The following is a 19,692-nucleotide window of genomic DNA, read 5'->3' on the forward strand; positions in this document are numbered from 1 at the left end:
TCTACCTGTAATAGTAAACTCTTTTACTCTACGAGTAAATATTTCTTTGGCGGTATTTAGTTTTTTTTTTCGGGTGAATACCACTACCAAAATTTTGTTACCAAAAATTTTGTGCCACTTTTTTAAATGCTGCTTTTTTTTTTAGACGCCTGTTTTGGGGCCTGCATACTTCTGCTTAAGTATGCGACTGCATAATTTGCTCTGCCCGAAGCTCCTCCAGCAGCGCTGCCAATTTAGCCTTTTTTAGGCTAAGACCACTAGGTCTGAAATTTTTCAAAAGTTAAATACTAAAAGAAATCTATCGCTGTGATAGTAACTCAAATGTAATAGTAAGCGTAGTTGCATATCACCCAACCACCGTACAATGGAATGAATGAGATGATACCCGTTACTCAGCTTGTGGAAGTGCAATCAAAAAATTTCAAAATTTTCTGAAATATCGGTAAAATGTGGGGAAAAATTAAAATGAAAAAAATTAAACATTTTCTAAAATGGGCAGGAGAGTGTTAGACGGTTTGTGGATGTTAGAGTGGGCGCGGCAAAAAGTATTTTGGCAAATATATATAAATTTACAAGATATAAATAACGTGAAGAAGTATCACATTTATCAAAAGTGTGGGTGTGACGGTTTTTGGGCGTTGGAGTTGGCGTGGCAAAAAGTTTTTTGGCAGATCTATAGAAATTTACAAAATATATAAAAAGGTTAAAGGTTATCACAATATTTTTCAAAAGTGTGGGCGTGACAGTTTTGGGCGGTTTGTAGGCGTTGGAGTGGGCGTGGCAAAAGTTTTTTGGCAAATCTATAGAAATTTATAAGATATATTCAAAAATGAAAAAATATCACAACATTTGTGATCATTTCTATCAAAATTGTGCTTTTTGGCAAAACTGTAATTGAACGAAAAAAATATAAAAAAAATGAAAAAAAAAAAACACAATCTAGTTTTACTTTGCGAGTAATAATGAGCTCGCGTTTTGTTATCATTCTTCATAGCTAAATATGTTGTGAATTTTTTTACGAGCTAGTTTCGATTTTATAAATGAATAAACTGAAACTTATAGATTATAAAATTTTTAACAATTATTAAGTGACTTACAGATCAAAAGCACTAGGAGTTTTGTTGCTTGTATGAGGATTCAATACTTGAATGACTTACGGGATATTTACATAGATGATACTAGTGGTAACTCTTATTTTTTCTGTGCTCCGTGAAAATACAGTATTACGCGATCTATCGATAATTTAATTTGCATGCGATAGGCCGATTCCAAAGTGATAATCTGCTTTAGACTGATAGTGTACACACAACATTTGAGCGTTGATTTGGAAATATTTTATAAATATTTGTTTACATTGACAAATAGGTTTTTTGTGTTAAACAACCTTTCACGAACAAACGAGTTAATGTAAAATAGCTAAATGGATAATTTTAATTTATAAATATTGATGCATAACTGTGAATCAGCGGCACATATAATTTGCATTTCATTTTTTTCGATATTAGAAAGTTAAAATATTAAGGAGAGAATGTAGTGTTAAATAAAAACAAAAATGATCTGTGGAATTGATGCCCAAAAGCAACTACAAGCAACTACAATTCATGAAAACAAAAATAATTATGTTGCGAAAAGACTTTTATTGTGCAAACTTCATACATGTGTTACATGGACTGTGTATTATTACCATATTCGGTTCGCATAACTATTCCGTTAGCTGCATCGAAGAACTGCCGCCACAGCTGTTGTCTCCCTTAAATGACATAGTCGCCCAGTTTAACTTGCCATCAATACCAGCTCAAGCAACAGTATCCACTTATGGCAATCGGTCAATTGGCAACCATATAGAAAATGTTGGTGACTCTCAATCTAAGAATTATTTTACACACTTGAGCTTCGACTTTATGCACAATGTTATATTTGCGGGTGCTACAAATAAAATACTTAAGCTTAACGAAAACCTACGAGTGCTGGCTGAGGCTGTTACTGGGCCCATACATGATTCACCGCAATGCCACGCAGGAGGCTGTCCGGAAGATATTGAGACATCGCTTGTAAATAACTTTAACAAAATTCTCGTAGTAAGCTACGCTCACGATGGTATTCTTATAGCGTGTGGAAGCATTCGACAAGGTAAAATCTCCTACATCTAAATAAATAAATGTAAAAGAAGTCGTATTTGTTTATACAAGTTTATTGTCATTTGTCTTAATAACTTTAAGTGTACACTGTAGACCAATGTCGCACACACCTAATGATCAATCAAACCTAATAAAAACCCCGCGACTATGGGGACAGAAAAACTTAGGAAGGAAACTTGAAAAAAAAAACAATTTTTTAAATTGTAACAAAAGAAAAAGCTATAGCTGAGCTCTTATAGAATATGCAATTAGGCGCTTACACTAATAATTAAATGTCTATTGACTGCCACGATATAGATCCATCATTTAAAACCTAGTTTATTAAAAATGCTTTGAGTGTTATAGTGGCCGTGGCAATTTGTTTATGACAAATCGATAGAAATGGGCAAGACAAATTTATAAAATAAAAGTAATTTGTCAAGTGTTGGCGTGACAGATATAGCGTTGCCTCCAGTTTGTGGGCGTTGGAATAGGCGTAACCAAAATGTTTTGGCCTTATTAATAGAAATTGGCATGACAAATATGTACCAAAATTAGCAAAATTAATAGAAATATTTAAAAGTATTGACTTACCAAGATTGGATAGCGATAGAAAGGGTGCAATATTATAAAACAATAATGCGACGCAAATCATAAAAAAAAATGTTAAATCTAAACTTTCTAGCTTTTATAGCTCCCGAGACCACGACGCTTATACGGACAGATAGACGAGCAATTTAAAAAATATCGCTTTCCTTTAATATTAAATTTTTTTAATCGAATCTGTTATACACTTGTACTCTACAACGGGTATAATTGTAGTATCTACGCTTCTTTCAACATGTTAAAAACTTTTACTCTACTAGTGTACAAATATTATTTTATAAATAAACCACGTAATGCAATAAGCAAGCGCTTTTATTATCATAAACTTATTACACCGTCAAAAATTTTATATTCGTTTGATAATACCTTGGGCAGTGTAGGCGCAACAAGAATCAGCATGCCTAATCTAAAATTTCTAGCTTTTATAGTTCTTGCTTCCGTTAAATACTTTTCAACAAGAGTCAAATGGATACTAAGGTTTTTTAAAAATTCAGCGATAATGTTTTATGTTTATTATGTTTATTTTCAGGAGCCTGTGAAATTTACAGCCTACCACGGTTCCCGGCAACTCCTCAGTTTTTTGCAGTTCCATTGGCTGCTAACGATGAAAACGCGTCTACATATGCATTTGTAGGTCCGGCCAGATATGCATGGAATGAAGAGGATATTTTATATGTGGGGACAACATATACAAATGTTGGTGATTACCGCCATGACGTGCCTGCCATTTCGTCCCGCCGACTTGATAATTTAAACTATGCAGAATTCTCAATACAGCAGTCAATTATAAATATCGATGTAAAATATCGGGATCATTTTCTAGTCGACTATGTATACGGCTTTAATTCTTCTGAGTATGCGTACTTTATAATTGTTCAAAAAAAATCACATTTAGCTGATGAGGCAGGTTATGTAACACGCTTGGCACGCATTTGTATTACAGATCGTAATTACGACAGCTATACTGAAATAACTGTTCAATGCACTGCAACTGAGAACAACGTTGACTACAATATTCTGCGGGATGCGAAGGTTACCACGGCTAGCCACAAATTGGCACAAAAAATGGGCATAAAAAAAGACGATCACGTCTTAATAACTGTTTTTTCGCCCTCAAAAGAAATAAGTAATCAGCCAGAAAGCAAGTCTGCTATGTGTATATATAGCATTAAAGATATTGAAGACATGTTTATTGAAAATATCCATTTGTGTTTTAACGGAACTATAAAAGATCGAAATTTGGGATATATATCGGGCACCATTAATGATGGCAGATGTCCAATAGTTGGTTCGCTCGGTAACATATACAACTTTTGCTCTGTGGGACTTAAAATAAGCGGAGTATCCCCAATCACTGCACACGCACTTTTTCATTTTGATAATGTTTCCGTTACGTCAGTCACAGCAACTTCAACGACTGATCAACAACATTCACTTGCATTTCTTGGAACAAACATGGGAGTGATCAAAAAAGTTTTATTGTCTGGTCAAAGTCCAGGTGAGTACGAGGAAATAGTTGTGGACGCTGGAAACCCTATATTACCAAATACAATGATGTCGCCTAAAAAAGATTTTCTTTACGTGCTTTCTCAACGAAAAATAACCAAGCTTAGAATTGAGCACTGTTCTGTGTACACGAATTGTTCAGCTTGCTTGGAGTCTCGGGATCCTTTTTGTGGATGGTGTTCTTTGGAGAAGCGGTGCACTGTAAGATCAACGTGCCAGCGAGATACATCTGCATCGCGATGGCTTTCATTGGGTAGTGGACAGCAATGCATAGAGTTTGAATCTATTATCCCAGACAAAATACCAATTTCCGAACTAACGCACTTGCATTTAATAATTCGAACTTTGCCCGAACCTTTTAATGCAAAATACCGATGCGTATTTGGGAACTCAACACCCATTGATGCGGAAATTCTGGAAAATGGACTTGGATGTGCTACACCCCCATTAGATGAAAGACCATTAATACCAACCAACACTGATCATATTTTGGTGCCATTATCAGTAAGAAGTTCGGAGACAAATAAGGATTTTGTATCAAGGTATTTTGCATTTTTTGACTGCTCGCATCATGGAAAGTGTCAGGAGTGCCTGCAAAGTTCGTGGGGTTGCAACTGGTGTATTTTTGACAATAAGTGCGTTCACAAATCATTGCAATGCCGGAACATAGAAAATTCTGTAAGTACTGTTGGTCACTGCCCCCATTTAAAAAAGAATCGTCCGGAAATACTTTTACCTGTGCGAGTGCCCATAGAAATTAGGCTAGAGATTGAAAATTTACCAAAACCCAAGAGCGCACATGCTGGTTTTTTATGTACCATACATATTGAAGCTGCTCAGATGCTACTCCCTGCTCACGTTGAGTCAAACAAAATTGTAGTTTGCGAAAAAACACCATATTTCTACGAGACTAATACACATGAATATCAAGCGAAGGTTGTAGTTACTTGGAACTTCCAGCACTATGTGGACACCGCAATCATTACATTATACAAGTGCGACGTATTGGGCTCACATCGGGAGCACGCTGACTGCAGTTTGTGTGTCACTCGTGATCCAAAATATAAATGTGCTTGGTGCAGCAACTCATGTGTATATAATGAAACTTGCATATCAGATAGAATCTCTATCAGCTCAGGATTTAAAGCCTCTATAGAAAACGAGTGTCCTTTACCAAGAATCGATATTATAAAACCATTATCTGGGCCAATCGAGGGTGGAACTCTTATTACAATTGAAGGAAGTAATTTGGGTATACGAGAAGAAGATGTTCGTGGCAAAATATTTATCGGTTCTGTACCGTGTGAACTAGAAAATTATGAAATATCGGTAAAAATTGAATGCCGGACTGGAGCGGCATTGTACGAAATGTCGGCACCCATAAAAGTTGCAAATGATGCAGGATATACTGAATCAAGTGTTCAGTTTCATTTTAAGAATGTGATGTTAACAGGTTTATATCCCACAATTGGCCCTAGGTCGGGTGGGACACAATTGTCATTAATAGGGAAGTTTTTGAACATTGGTTCTACTGTGCGAGCATTTTTAGATGAGTATGAGTGTCATATAGACGTTACACAAGCTTCATCTTCCCAAGTCAGTTGTATTACATCAGAAGCAACTCAACCAGAACCAATCCGGTCCCTTCACCTAGTTATTGATGGTGCGAACAGGACATTAGAATGCCAGATCTCAGCCCCAAGCATTACCAATACAAATCCGAATCGAAGTAATTTTGGGTCTTATCAACTCCGTACACCACCGCGGCAGCCTTGCTCTATCTTTAACTATACACAGGACCCGCGTATAATGCAAATTAAGCCATTACGTAGTTTTGTAAGTGGTGGTCGCGTCCTGACCGTTCATGGAATATATCTTAATTCAATCCAAAAGCCTGAGCTAGAGGTGTTTTATGACAATGAACGAATCAATAAAACTTCTTGCGTAGTGATCAACTCTAATCAAATGGAATGTCCATCTCCCCCGGTAAATTACAAATTTGAGACGTTTAAAAAGACGAACAAAGTACTCGATACCGAAATGAACTTACAAAATTCATCGTTACCAACTGAAACAAGGTTTAAAAATGAATATTATAGAAAAAAACGGCTAGCCGACTTCGGAGACAATTTTCGCTTATACACAACTGGAGGAACTGCGGCCAGCTATTTTGTCAACAATAATATGGATGTCACCACTTTTGTAAAGGTTCATGAAACTCAACTAAATTTACAACTAAGTTTTGTAATGGACAATGTACAATTAGTTCGAAACTTGAATAAATATTTCCATGACATAAGGAGCATTATTGTCTATTTAGCTGACCCAAAATATTTGCCATTTCCAAACGACGGAATTAAACTCTACAAGGGTGACAGCTTGGTCATAGAAGGCGAGCTATTAAATTTGGCAGCTGATGAGTACGACGTAAATGTAACTATTGGAACCTCCCCATGTAATATTACCAGCCTGGCACTTACCCAACTTTTATGCATTCCACCGGAGCAACAGCCACTCCCAACTGATGAAAATGGTGTGGATCAATCTACTGATTTACCTCTTGTTGTCGTTAAAGTTGGACGAAATCTTCGTTTTGTAATAGGATATCTCAAGTATGATTTAAATAAACCCTATGTTTTCTCACATGCCTTGTTCGTCGTCATATTAACGGTAGCACTTCTTGTCATCGTTTTTGTAATTGTACTCATAATATTCAGAAGGAAATCGACACAAGCAGAACGCGAGTATAAACGCATTCAGATACAGATGATTACATTGGAAAGCAACGTACGTTCTGAGTGTAAACAGGCATTCGCTGAGCTCCAAACGGACATGACCGACCTAACAGCAGATTTGGAGAGCACAGGCATACCAACTTTAGATCACGTCAACTATATTATGAAGGTGTTTTTTCCTGGTGTATCAGATCATCCCATTTTAAATTCTCCAAAATTTCGTGGAGGTAGCCCGCAAACTAACTATGACGCTGCTATGATACAATTTGAACAGCTGATTGGAAATAAATATTTTTTACTAATGTTTATAGAAACATTAGAAGCTCAACGGTCATCTTTTTCAATTCGAGACCGAGTTAACGTGGCCTCATTACTAATGGTTGTTTTGATGAACAAAATGGAATATGCCACGGAAATTCTGAAGTCCCTTTTATTGCGTTTGATAGATAAATCACTTGCTAGCAAACATCCTCAGCTAATGCTTAGGCGTACTGAAAGCGTTGTTGAAAAAATGTTGACAAACTACTTAGCAATTTGTATGTACGATTACCTTAAAGAGTACGCCGGGTCAAATTTATTTTTGCTTTTCAAAGCAATAAAGCATCAAATTGAAAAGGGCTTAGTGGACGCAATAACCAACGATGCCCGTTACTCACTTTCAGAAGAAAGGCTTCTGCACGAACAAGTTACCCATTCTGTTGTAATATTGCATATTTTACAAGATGATCTTGATGAAAAAGTCCAGTGTCGCGTGAACGATTGGGATACCATTTCTCAAGTAAAGCTTAAAATCCTTGACGCAATTTTTAAAAACACTCCGTTCTCCATGAGGCCATCTGTACACGAAGTAGACTTAGAATGGAGGCACGGCCGAGGAGGTCATCTTACATTACAAGATGAAGACTTAACAACCAAAACCGTTAACGGATGGAAACGTCTTAACACTTTAGCTCATTATGGAGTCAAAGAATCTGCAGTAATGTCACTAATAGCAAGGCAAAATGATAATTACCATATACCATACAGTAAAAACCAAAATTCGGCACCATACCACAATTGTAAGTACTAAGCCCAATATAAAAGAATATTCAAATTAACTGTTTTAACCTTTTTTCAGTTTATTTTATAAATAATTCACAAAGTCATATTATAATTAACAATGATATTGAATCAGGTCTACAGCAGCCTCGACTTTACCATCTTGTTAAGCCCAATATACCTGATCATTATATGAACATTAAAAACTCCGTTTTATCTGGAGGATCACCAGCATTTCAATCGTCGCATGTCGTAAGTAATTGTATTGACAGGGTGAACAAAACAATACCAGAAGTCTACCTTACACGGCTTTTGGCCACAAAAGGAACTATACAAAAATTTGTTGACGATTTCTTCTCAATTATTTTAACTGTTAATGAGGAGTTGCCACCTGCCGTTAAATGGCTTTTCGACTTACTTGACGAAGCTGCGCGACGCCATGATATTGCTGATACTGATATTGTGCACGCTTGGAAATCCAATTGTCTGCCCCTTCGATTCTGGGTTAATTTTATAAAGAATCCGGATTTTATATTTGACGTTAATAAAACATACACTGTTGATTCCTGTTTAAGTGTCATTGCACAAACATTTATGGACGCTTGCTCAACATCAGAGCACAGACTTGGAAAGGATTCACCGTCGAATAAGTTACTTTTTGCAAAAGTAAGTGTAAAAGAAACATAATTTTTTATTTTGTATTTCCATAGTATTTATATGCTTTAGTAATAAAAACTAGTTAAGTAATTTCTTTTAACAAAACGTTTTCGAAACCACTTAAAGACAAGATAGAATGCTAAAGTCGAGTTCCCCAAATTTCAGATACCCGTTATTCAGCTAGTAGAAGTGCAAACGTGAAATTTCAAAATTTTCTGAAATATCGGTAAAGTGTGCGAAAAAAATATAAAAATGAGAAAAAATAAAAAAAAAATGTAAAGTATCGTAATTTTAAAAGTAGTAACAGTTTTGGGCTGATTGTGTGCGTTGAAGTGGTGGTGGAAAAATCTAGAAATTAACAAGCTATATTCAAAAATGATAAAATATCACAAAATTTTTCAAAAGTGTGGCCGTGACAGTTTTGAGGGTTTGATTTTGAGCAATTCTTCGTTTTTAAAATAGAAAAAAACGAAGCGATTCGCAGGGTTCACAGACGGTATCAAAGATATTAATACAGCATGTTTTAAAGTGTGGTGAAGTTATCGTTCTTCAGATTAGTATTTGCTAGACTTAAAAATATGCTTATACCAGAATGTTTATACCAACTGCTTCAACCTAATAACCTAACAATAACAACCTGAAATACTTTCAACTGCCATTAAAGGACAAAAGATTATTTACTTTGTATATAAAACAAACTTATTTATTTATTTATATAAATTAAACTTAATATTGAAATCTAAAGCAAACTGTCTCAAATAAACACTATCAACAGTCCTACGGCTCATAAAACTAGGGACTATCTTATAATATAACAAATATTACATTTTGTGTGTAGTTCCATTTATGTTTCAAAGTTGTAGTTTTAAGTAATGGTTTATATCTTTAAAATGGTGTTTCTTTTTTGGCTTTAGCCTAATGCCTAGCTTAGGATTCCTTATTTAAAGCAGTTTAGTGAAGTATTTGATAAACGAATTGATGTGGAATAGTAGTAGTGGGTATTAGGGCTTGTGAGGTAAGAAGTGGTGCAAGTGCCTCCCACTGTTCATGGAACACATTTGTATTTTTTCATAAAAAGCCATAATTTCGTTAGAGAGTACAGAGATGTTGCTTTTATTGAAGCTTGTGAAAGTCTATTACAGCGGTTTGGTTTTTGTTATGCTGTGCGAGGTAGTATTGTAAATTGACATGCGCATCGAAAGTGGGTAGAATTTTTTTTGGATAAACTAAATTTTATTGCGGAGTAGGAAATAGAACGTTGCATGCAGATTGCTCCATCTCTTGTACACTGGTAACTTTGATTTCTTTTTTGTGTGTTCATCAGGTTGAATAGTGGCGCCTCTGTAGCGTGGAGAGGTTTTTGGGATTACATTTAAGTTTTACATTTTACTAAGTATTTAAAAAAAGAAAGAAACGCAATGTTAGACGCTAAATAGATATTTCAAAATTTAGTTGGCAAAGTTGGTGTGGACGCTAAAGATGATATGGCTAAAATATTTTCGTCATATCGACAGAAATAAGTAAGACAAATAATAAAATGAGACAAAATCTAAAGTTTTTTTTTAAAGGTGTGGGTGTATGTGGCCTAAATGATTTTGACGTTATACATACATATATGATATTACTTACGCTATTACTTATATCTATAATAAGCATAAATACTTATAAAAAATTTTTTTTATTTATAAGTATAGAGTTCACATAAAATTATTTAATATTATTTGTATTTATTTTTTATGGCAGGATATTCCAAACTATAGAATTATGGTTAAAGAGTTTTACCGTGATGTGTCAAGACTTCCACAAATAAGCGACCAGGAAATGAGTACAGCTATGCAACAACTATCAATTAGGCAGAGTGAAGAGTTTGATACCATTTCTGCATTAAAAGAGTTATATATTTATATAACTAAATATAAGGATCAGGTAAGCCAAATAATTGTATTTATAGTAATTTTGGTTCTAATCCATTTATTCTGTTTTAAGATTATGGAATCACTTGATACTGATATTAATTGCCGAAAGATGCACCTTTCAAGAAAATTAGGAAATGTTGCTGCTACATTAGATGGTGACTGTACATCTAATTGCTGACACCCATATGATTTCTTAAGAATTTTTGTAACATTCATGGGTTTTGCCAAGATAACATTTTATTTACACTTGACAAAAATTATAAAAATTAGTTTAAAATATGTAAGGATATGTATGTAACAAAAGCCGGCTTTGTATTATAAGAACTATCGATATTATTACAAAGAAAAATACACAAAGTTTTGTCAAATTACTAAATAATGTTAATTATTTTGTAGATCAAATTATATCTACAGCATGGAGGGGTTATTTCATAAGCCGTTACTGCTTCGTAATGTATAGACATATTATTTTCATTTAACATTTTTTAATCATTCTTAAAAGTATTTTGGCACTTATATTCTTCTTTCACTGTACACTACTCTCTAGTAGACTTTATAATGTTAATGTTAAGTGCAAAGTATAGTACTTTAAAGTATGTGGAACCATCTTACATGTCTTATGTAAACACATATATATCTAAACTGCCATTTTTAGGGTTCTCGATAATTCAATTACTCTTAAATTTAATTTCTGATTGTTTTTTATACGAGTCTAAAACAATTCATATTTCTAAAGTTACAAAGGGGAAATATAATCAAAATATCAGTTTCCTGTTGGTCCAGTTCAACCCTTTCCCACGCGAATATCCCTAATAATTTAATATCCCTAATATTAATGACGCCTACACCCTGAAGAAAATACAGAATTGAAACTTATAAAAGGATCCTTTAATTTGGATTTAAATTGTTTGAATGATAGTTCTAATATATATTCTTTAACCGACAAAAGTATACAAAATTGTTTAGTTTATTATATTTTCTGACTATTTCGTAGATGGTTTAGGTGACTTAATCTGACTTAATTTCGACTTAACCCTTTTATCTATTTCTAGGGTACGCAATTTCATCTTAGTCCTTTTACTGACGACTGTTAGGTCGGACGCGACTGTAAAATTAATAACATCTTGATAGAAGACAATGAAATTGTGAGAACTATTTTAATTTATTAACTTTAACTATTATAATTTATCAAATTTTCAGAAACGCCTGAAAGAAATTGCAGCTGCGACGAATCAAGTCCAAATATTTGAAACCGACAAATAAACATATGTACGTTTTAGAAATTACTCTGGCAAAGAATAGAATTGTTATCACGGACCTACAAAACATTTTAAAAGGCTTAATTGTAATATTATTGTAAGCGATTCTGGACAACTCCGATATTGGCGAATTCAGAGACTGACAGCCCGTTAGCTTGATATAATTATTATTGGTTTCTACCATTAACGTTTACAAAAATTACGAAATTTTGTTCATTATATGTAAAAAGACAAGTTAGAATGCTATAGTCGAGTTCCCCGACTATCACATACCCGTTACTCAACTAGGGAAGTGCAAACGAGAAATTTCAAAACTTTTTGAAATATCGGTAAAAAGTGGAAAAAAAAATAATAAAATGAAAAAAAAAATTATTTTTTAAAGTGTGGGCGTAACAGTTTGGGCGGTTTGTGCACGTTACAGTGGGCGTGGCAACAAAAAGTGTTTAGGCAAATCTATAAAAATTTACAAAATATATAAAAAAAATGAAAAATATCACAACATTGTTCAAAAGTGTGGCAGTGACAGCTTTGTGCGGTTTGTGGGCGTGGCAACATTTGAAAACAAACTTGCGCTGCGTCTCTGCAAGCTGCAGATTGGTTGGGATTGGTTTTGGTTTTTAATGATAAAGCCCACTCTTTTATTGTTTTATTTGATGTTTAATAAATGATGTTTAATAGTTTGATTACTGAAAAATAGTGCTAAGTATAGCTCGGATAAGGTAGTTTAGGATATAATGCGAATTTGAACAGAATTTAACACCGTTTAATATATTTTCGTCGTAGTTTTCTGCGCCCTCACAGCGTCGTCTCTCGTTTTCAACTCCTCGCTTTTGACCTCTCCGTCAATCTCCTTTCCTCTTCAGAACTGATTTTGATCAAAATGATTAGTTCATTAATGGAATAGATATCATAGTTTCGTTGTTTTGAAATATAAAGTGTTTTATATTGCTGTGCATAGTTTTCTGAGAACATATAATGCTGGTTTTAATTTAATCAAATTCGGTGTACCGGTCAATTTTTTTTTAATTGGACAGAAATCTTTATGTGATAACGATTAAAATTTAAAATTAAATAATGAAGAATATAACAATGCATAACAATAATCAAAAAAACGGCTGTTAATGAATCAAGATGTGGCAAGGAATTACACAATTGCATTTGTAAATACATTGGAACTTTCTGCTATGCCGTGCTATCCACATGAGCCGCTTTTTTATACGATACATATTTTTCATTTTTGCCTTGTTGGCCGATTGGGACCCTAGTTACATCTAGCTTACAATCGGCATTGGGGGGTTCGTTGGCCAAATAATAAAACCCTCAATCGATCAGAAAGCCACATTGAATTTAATTCATTGTGCCGTGCCCATTACGTAAATGGTCAAGATTTATAATTAATGCATACAAAAATTTAATAGAAAGAATGAAATTCTGACTGCTCATTGGTGTATGATGCCGCTAAGCCAGTATATCTAATGTAAATGAGGTTACACTGATGGTGTAGTAACCCGCCTCTATACCCATCCTCCATGATGTACCTTTGGCACTATATGGTAGATCCCTAAATTCATCCCTTTCATCATACTTTTCGTTTTTTCACAGAAGTAAAACTATATTTATTTATCCAAACATTATAATAATTTAATTTATTTAATAATAAGATAAGATATAGTATATAAGGCCATGTTGTCTAGCTGATAAGAGTAAACAAAATTAGAATTTAGTTTTAGTCAACCTAATTTAATTTAATTCTTTTTATCGTTACGTAATTACGTTACCTACATTTTATTTGTTCCATTTTGTTTCTTTAATTTTTAAAATCCATTTCCGGTTCAGTTGTAAATTTTAATTAAATTTATTTAATACCGATTTGTTTTCTTTCCTAATTGATGTTGTTAATTTATTTCTTTTTTAAATTTCTGTCATTTCGTTTAATTCTATCTTTTATTTCTGTTTCACTAATTTAATTTAACTTAACCTTTGTGGAATGTAATTTTCATTTTCTTGTCTTTCCCTTTTAATTTGGTCCTCTCAATTCTTTAATTTTCTTTATGTATGGATTGTGCAATTTATGTATGTATGTATTTGTTAATATATGTTAACATAAGCAAGTGTAAATAAAAAGAAAATAATAAATTCATTCCATCCTATGGGCCAGACGAATTTTTGTTGGGATTAAATTATTTTAATTTAATTGACTAAAAAATTATATACCCATGAAAGGTATATTACCAAATAAAATGCCATGCCTCCCACAAAAATAATAGCTAATAAAAATAATGAATGGCATTCGTCCTCAAATTAGCAATGCCAGAACTAAAAATAAAAATAATCAACAAATAAGAAAATAAAAAATGAATAGAAATGAAGTATATAAAAAAGTATGCATGAAAATTTAAATTAAAGGTCGGTTTAACTAATTCTTTGTTTGGTTCCTTCTTTTTCTCATTGCTCATGTAAATGCTACTTCTGTTGTGTAATTTTTTTTTCCTATGGCAGTATTTTTAATCTTGTTAAATGGTAATTAATTGATAATGTGTAACTGTGAATGTAATATGTAAGTTTGTGCATCACTATCTTATGTTGCATTTTGTATAAATTCTTTAATTATAGTTGTTTTGTAGTTGCACTGGTATCTATAATTTTCATATATATAGTTGTATATGTGTTGGTGTATATGGATGCAGAGTATAGATGTAAGTACGTATGTAGAGGTTATATTTTTTTTTTCTCCCAGTTTTCAAGGCGAGTCCGCGAGGTTTTGCGTTTGCTGCTCGTCAAGATTTTTCCCATTTCCCCAAAGAAAGCTGTACAGATCTGGCGAGTGCAGTTCATTTTCTAACTTAATTAAAGAAGTCACTGTGAAACCAAAGACACTAGAATAATAAGATGCGTAACGCCATATGATTTTTTTGCACACGATTTTTTCGGGCTGGCTCTAGAGCTGGCTCCAGGCTCTCTCGAATTTTTGTTCAAGAGCCAGAGAGAGAGCGCTCTGGAGCAAGCAGCTCTCTTGTACGCATATAGCGACAGCCGATCACTGTATGTGTGCACACGTATGCTCATATATTGTAAATTTGACAAAATATGCCCTTCACTTCAGAAGTTTATGGATTTTCAATCTATATTATTTGTAGTCTGGCAATCGAGTACAAAGTACTCGTAATTAAAAAGTAAAAACTCTAATTTTGCATTGCCTTAACATGATAATTATTTAATTACATCATAGAAATTGTAAAAGGTGAATAAATGTACAATAATACCGATTTATTTTAATTTATTAATTTATACTAGAAAATATATCGTTAGAGTATTCAGCATACGACATGGAAAATATAAATAAGCACCATTAGTAAAATCAAAGACAACAAACCCATATAGAAAGACAGGATAAATTACACAGATTGACGAAAAACATTATGAAGAGAAAAACAGAGGCAGGAAAATAAACCACTATAAATCAAAATATAAAAAGAAAAAGAAAATTAATGAAACTAAATATAACAATAATTCCAGCACAACCCAAAACGACCAAGGCAATCCAACATAATTACACATTTTTGATGATCCTTTACTATTTTCTATTATGTTTTATCCAACATGTCCAAGGACAAAATCTTGAAGTTATCCCAATTCAAGCCAAAAATGGCTACCTTATATTTAATACTGGATCAATAAGTTTACCAATCAATTACGAGTATCACTACTTATCTGTAAATATTACAAAAATAGAACAAACATATGATAACTTAGTAAAACAATCAGAAGAATATGAAACTTTATCCCAAGTTCAATATTTAGCAGATAAATTAAAAAGAGAAATGAATGGCATTAGAATAGCATAGCCCAGCAAACGCGGCTTAGCTAATTTTATGGGCACAATTTATAAATACCTTTTTGGAACCTTAGATCGAGCAGATAAAGAAGAGCTAGAATATAAAATTCAAAATTTGTCCGAAAACGGCGTCCAAGCTAATGAACTCAACGAAGTCATAAAAACAGTAAATGAAGGCATAAAATTAATAAATTTATTAAGTGCATTACATGAAAGCGATCAAATATTAAACATTTTATTATTTAATTTACAACAGTTTACTGAGTATGTAGAAGATATTGAACTTGGGATGCAATGCAGTTAACACGACTTGGCATTTTTAATCATAAATTACTAAAACATGATTATCTAACAAATATAAACTCAGAAAAACTTCTATATATTAAAACTTCCACCTGGCTGAAAACGGATACAAATGAAATTCTAATATTTTCCCATATTCCAAAAGAAATAATTAAAACCCCAATCTGTACAATAATTCCATATCCAGATAGTAATCAAAACATTTTAATAGAAAATGTACAAATAAATTTTATGTTCAAAATAATCAAACTTATTTGGCATCTTCAAAAACTTTAATAATAAACAAATGCTTAACGGGCATACTTAACCAATTTAATACAGAATGCAGATATGTAAAAACTCATAAAGAATTTGAAATCAATTATGTCGAACCTAATATAATATTAACTTGGAACTTACCAAAAACCATACTTAACCAAAATTGCATAAATAGAGATATAATAATAGAGGGATTCCTAAGTCTTTATGGATATTTGAGATATAAAATGGAGCATTAACAATTTGTCTTAATATTTTTGATTGGTAGCGTTGTAGAATCTCAATATTTGAGTTGCTGGTAGTACCCTAGAGCTGTATGCCATAAGTCCACACGGGCTTTAGCTTTGTATAAACGGACTTTATTTTCCAGAGTGGTTGCAGATTTTCGGCCAAGCAACGAAGTCATCTTCAAACTTTTTAAATTTAGCTGCTGGTGCTTTGCTTTTGTGTGGTTTTTCCATGTTAGTCTGCGATCGAGGTGCAAGCCAAGGTACTTTTTGCATTTACTTTGTGGGATTGCTGATCCATTAAATGACACTTCTGGGCAGTCACCTCTTCTTAATGCAAAAGTTATTTACGCAGATTTCAGGGCGTTGACTTTAATTTTCCAAAGAAGGAACTAGCTTTCAATAAGGCGTAGCTCTGCTTGCAGGAGTTGTGAGGCATCCTCTTTAGTTGCATGTAAAAGTGTCTATTGGCTAATTATGACTTTAATAATAAAAAATATGGAGCAGGTAACCACTTTTTGATTTTATATAATTAGCCGTCATGCCAGACTCGATGAAACGCTTGTTGAACGCCAAGAAATGTTGCAGTGCAGTATTTTTTGCTCTCAAATGTTGATAAAATTTCATTTATTTTATTGCTCAGGGGTTGCGTGGCCTCTTCTGAATCCAAACTGATGTTCGGGTATGATAGCGAATTCGTCCAAGATTGGCAACATACTTTAGAAAATATTGACAACAAACTAATGGGACGGTACGATGTCACTTAATTTTCAGCCTTGTTTGGTTTAAGGATCATTATAATTTCTGCACATTTCCATTGGCTTGAGAAGTTGTCAACTCTTAAGATCGCATTAAATATAAGCGTAAGAAATCATATACACTTTGGTGGTAAATTTTTTAAGGTTATGCCATCTATTTTGTCCGAACCTTGAGCCTTTTTACTATTCAGCCATTTAATTTCTGATGAAACTTCATTAATACCGATTTTACGAATGGGTAAGCTCATTTGGCAGGGTGACTCGAGAAAGTTATCTACTTCTCTTTCTGTTTGCGGGTTATCAATATCATTTGGCTTAAATACAGAGCTTGTTCGTCATCAGATCTACACCATTCGCCATTACAGTTTCGGACTACTTTCTTTTTGCAGGTCGCTTAAGATATTTGGTTGCTCTCCATAAATTATGTTCGTTGTTACAAGAATGTGGATCTAGATTGCTATGATATTCAGCGAGAGATTCATTTCTTAAAGTTGACAGTAGTTTTTTAAGATGCAGCCTTGTTATACAATCTTTTGTCTGCTGGGTAGAAAGTTTTGTTGCATTCTTTTACGCAGATTTCTCTTGTGTTGTATTTGTTATTGGATTTCAGCTGAGAGATAGGGCTGATTTGATTGTCAGTTTCTGGCTGGAAGCTTCGTACATATATAGCTTGCTTTATGGATCTTGTTTGTGAGAAGCTCCACAGCATGGTCTATCTCCTCCCCTGATTTTAGCGAGATATCCAGACTGATAGCAGTTTCCAGATAGCTTTTAAACGCATTGATATCAGTACTTGCAGAAATTACTTTGTATGGTTTTGTCAATATATGAGCTACTGTACTGTATGTCACTATTATTGGAGAGTGGTCTCAGCTTAGATCAAAACTTTCCATTATTCGCATATGTGATTGTGGGATTCCATACTGTAGCATACTTTACGAAGTCTATTAAGTCTGGTATCTTTCTACTGTCAGTAGGTCAGTATGTAGGCTTGCCGTTTGAAAGTGTTGTTAAGTATGTTGTTAACTATGCATTTGTACAGTTCACTTCCCTTCGGATTTGTCAATCTGGAGCCCCTCCAAGGGTGCTTAGCATTGACGTCGCCTCCTACTATAAACTGTGGTCCAAGTTTTTGAAAAAAGTTCTTAAAATCTGCTTCTTTGAGAGCAAATCTTGGGGGAAGATATAGTGCTGTTACATATACGTCCGCATGCATACATTTGATCTTGACAGCCTGCATAGCATTTTCTCTAATGCTGTCCATAATTTGAAATTTTAGGCCGTGTTTAATTAAAATAGCTGCGCCACCATGAGTTCTGCCCGAGGGATGGTCAGCTCTAATTATATCATATCCAACAACCTTGATATATGATTTGCTGGTGAAGTGTGTCTCGGAAATTAACATAATGTCAATCGTTTTTATAAAGATGGATATTTCATTGACATAGTTGGAAAGCCCATTGGCATTCCATATTTCTAGGTTAGGATTTACTTGCATAATTTGTTTACAAGTAACATTATCATGTTAAGTAAATTATTAGTAAGTTCAGACTGTTTTTCTAATAGTTCTATCCTCTCCAGTGAAGTGTTTGTTTTGCTATTTCCTGCAGCAATTTTGGGATAAGATTGATAATCGTTACTTTGTTGGGTATATGTTGGTTTGTTAGGCGGAGCAAACGATTGCGGGATTCCTAAATCATTTTTACTCTGGTCTCTATTGCTATTTACAGATTTTCGATTCGTTGCTGATTTTTTTGACAAGAGTCTCCGATAAATTCTACACCCTGGCGGCGTGTTCTTCGTAGCAGTTGGCACATTTTGCTGGTTGTTCTGTATTTTTCGGGCAGATGTTGCTTGGGTGTCAAGAAAAGCATTTTACACAGCGGTACGTTTTGGCACAATATGATTTTGTATGTCCGAATTCCTAGCAGCGATAGCATTGAACGATTTCATTGGTTTTGCGGGGTGGCTCTATATTGACAATAGCGTTACCTATGTGTTTTACATTATATATGTCTCGGTTTTTGTTGTTAGGCTCAATATCTACATAGAACATGTTCAGTGGCGTTTTGGTCGCACGGCTTTTAATAATATTTATGCTTCTAACAACATGACCTTTTGACTCTACATCACTTTTAATTTCATCTAAATTTGTAGAAAAATGCAAATTCTTAATAACAACTCAAAATTCTCTGTCTTCCTTAAGCTGGTATGTGTGGTACTTCACACAATCATTATTAAGTGTTTTGACTAATTTTCTGAATTCTTCAATACTTTTAACAATTACTCTGACATGTTCATCACGTTGAGTCTTATAATAGTAAAGTTCTCTTTTAATTTTAGAATTATATCATCATTCACTTATATCATTGACGTCAGACAGAATGATAGGTGGGAGCTTAGCAGAATCAGTTGCGCTGTCTTCAATTACCATTTCGAGATCTTCGTTTTTGTCGTCTTTGTTTTCTCTTTTGTCG

At 33.7% G+C, this 19,692-nt stretch overlaps 1 protein-coding gene across 3 annotated transcripts; it reads left to right on the forward strand.

The window, feature by feature from the left end:
* Positions 1–1,236: 1,236 nt before the first annotated feature.
* Positions 1,237–11,064, forward strand: LOC6555880 (plexin-B). 3 transcript variants are annotated; one of them, XM_026983500.1, is made up of 6 exons: positions 1,237–2,130; positions 3,253–8,022; positions 8,082–8,254; positions 8,384–8,668; positions 10,403–10,585; positions 10,646–11,064. In XM_026983500.1, exons 1-6 carry the CDS (start codon positions 1,569–1,571, stop codon positions 10,751–10,753), a joined length of 6,081 nt encoding a protein of 2,026 aa, XP_026839301.1. In that variant the 5' UTR covers positions 1,237–1,568; the 3' UTR covers positions 10,754–11,064. The 3 variants fall into 3 exon arrangements, with proteins under 3 accessions (XP_026839301.1, XP_001982757.2, XP_026839302.1); XM_001982721.3 differs by having other exon boundaries at positions 8,082–8,668; positions 10,646–11,048; XM_026983501.1 differs by lacking the exons at positions 10,403–10,585; positions 10,646–11,064 and adding an exon at positions 8,825–8,880 and having other exon boundaries at positions 8,082–8,668.
* The last annotated feature ends 8,628 nt before the right edge of the window (positions 11,065–19,692 follow it).

Source organism: Drosophila erecta, unplaced genomic scaffold (genome assembly GCF_003286155.1).
Source record: "Drosophila erecta strain 14021-0224.00,06,07 unplaced genomic scaffold, DereRS2 tig00000294-arrow-arrow-pilon, whole genome shotgun sequence".
NCBI lineage: Eukaryota > Metazoa > Arthropoda > Insecta > Diptera > Drosophilidae > Drosophila > Drosophila erecta.

What these genes read in the sequence shown, in the direction of transcription:
- LOC6555880 (XM_001982721.3), top strand. Translation starts at nt 1,569, where the DNA reads ATGCCCAAAAGCAACTACAAGCAACTACAATTCATGAAAACAAAAATA. An exon ending in GTGTGGAAGCATTCGACAAG is followed by an intron (nt 2,131 to 3,252) that starts GTAAAATCTCCT and finishes GTTTATTTTCAG; the next exon opens with GAGCCTGTGAAATTTACAGC. An exon ending in ATAAGTTACTTTTTGCAAAA is followed by an intron (nt 8,669 to 10,402) that starts GTAAGTGTAAAA and finishes TTTTTATGGCAG; the next exon opens with GATATTCCAAACTATAGAAT.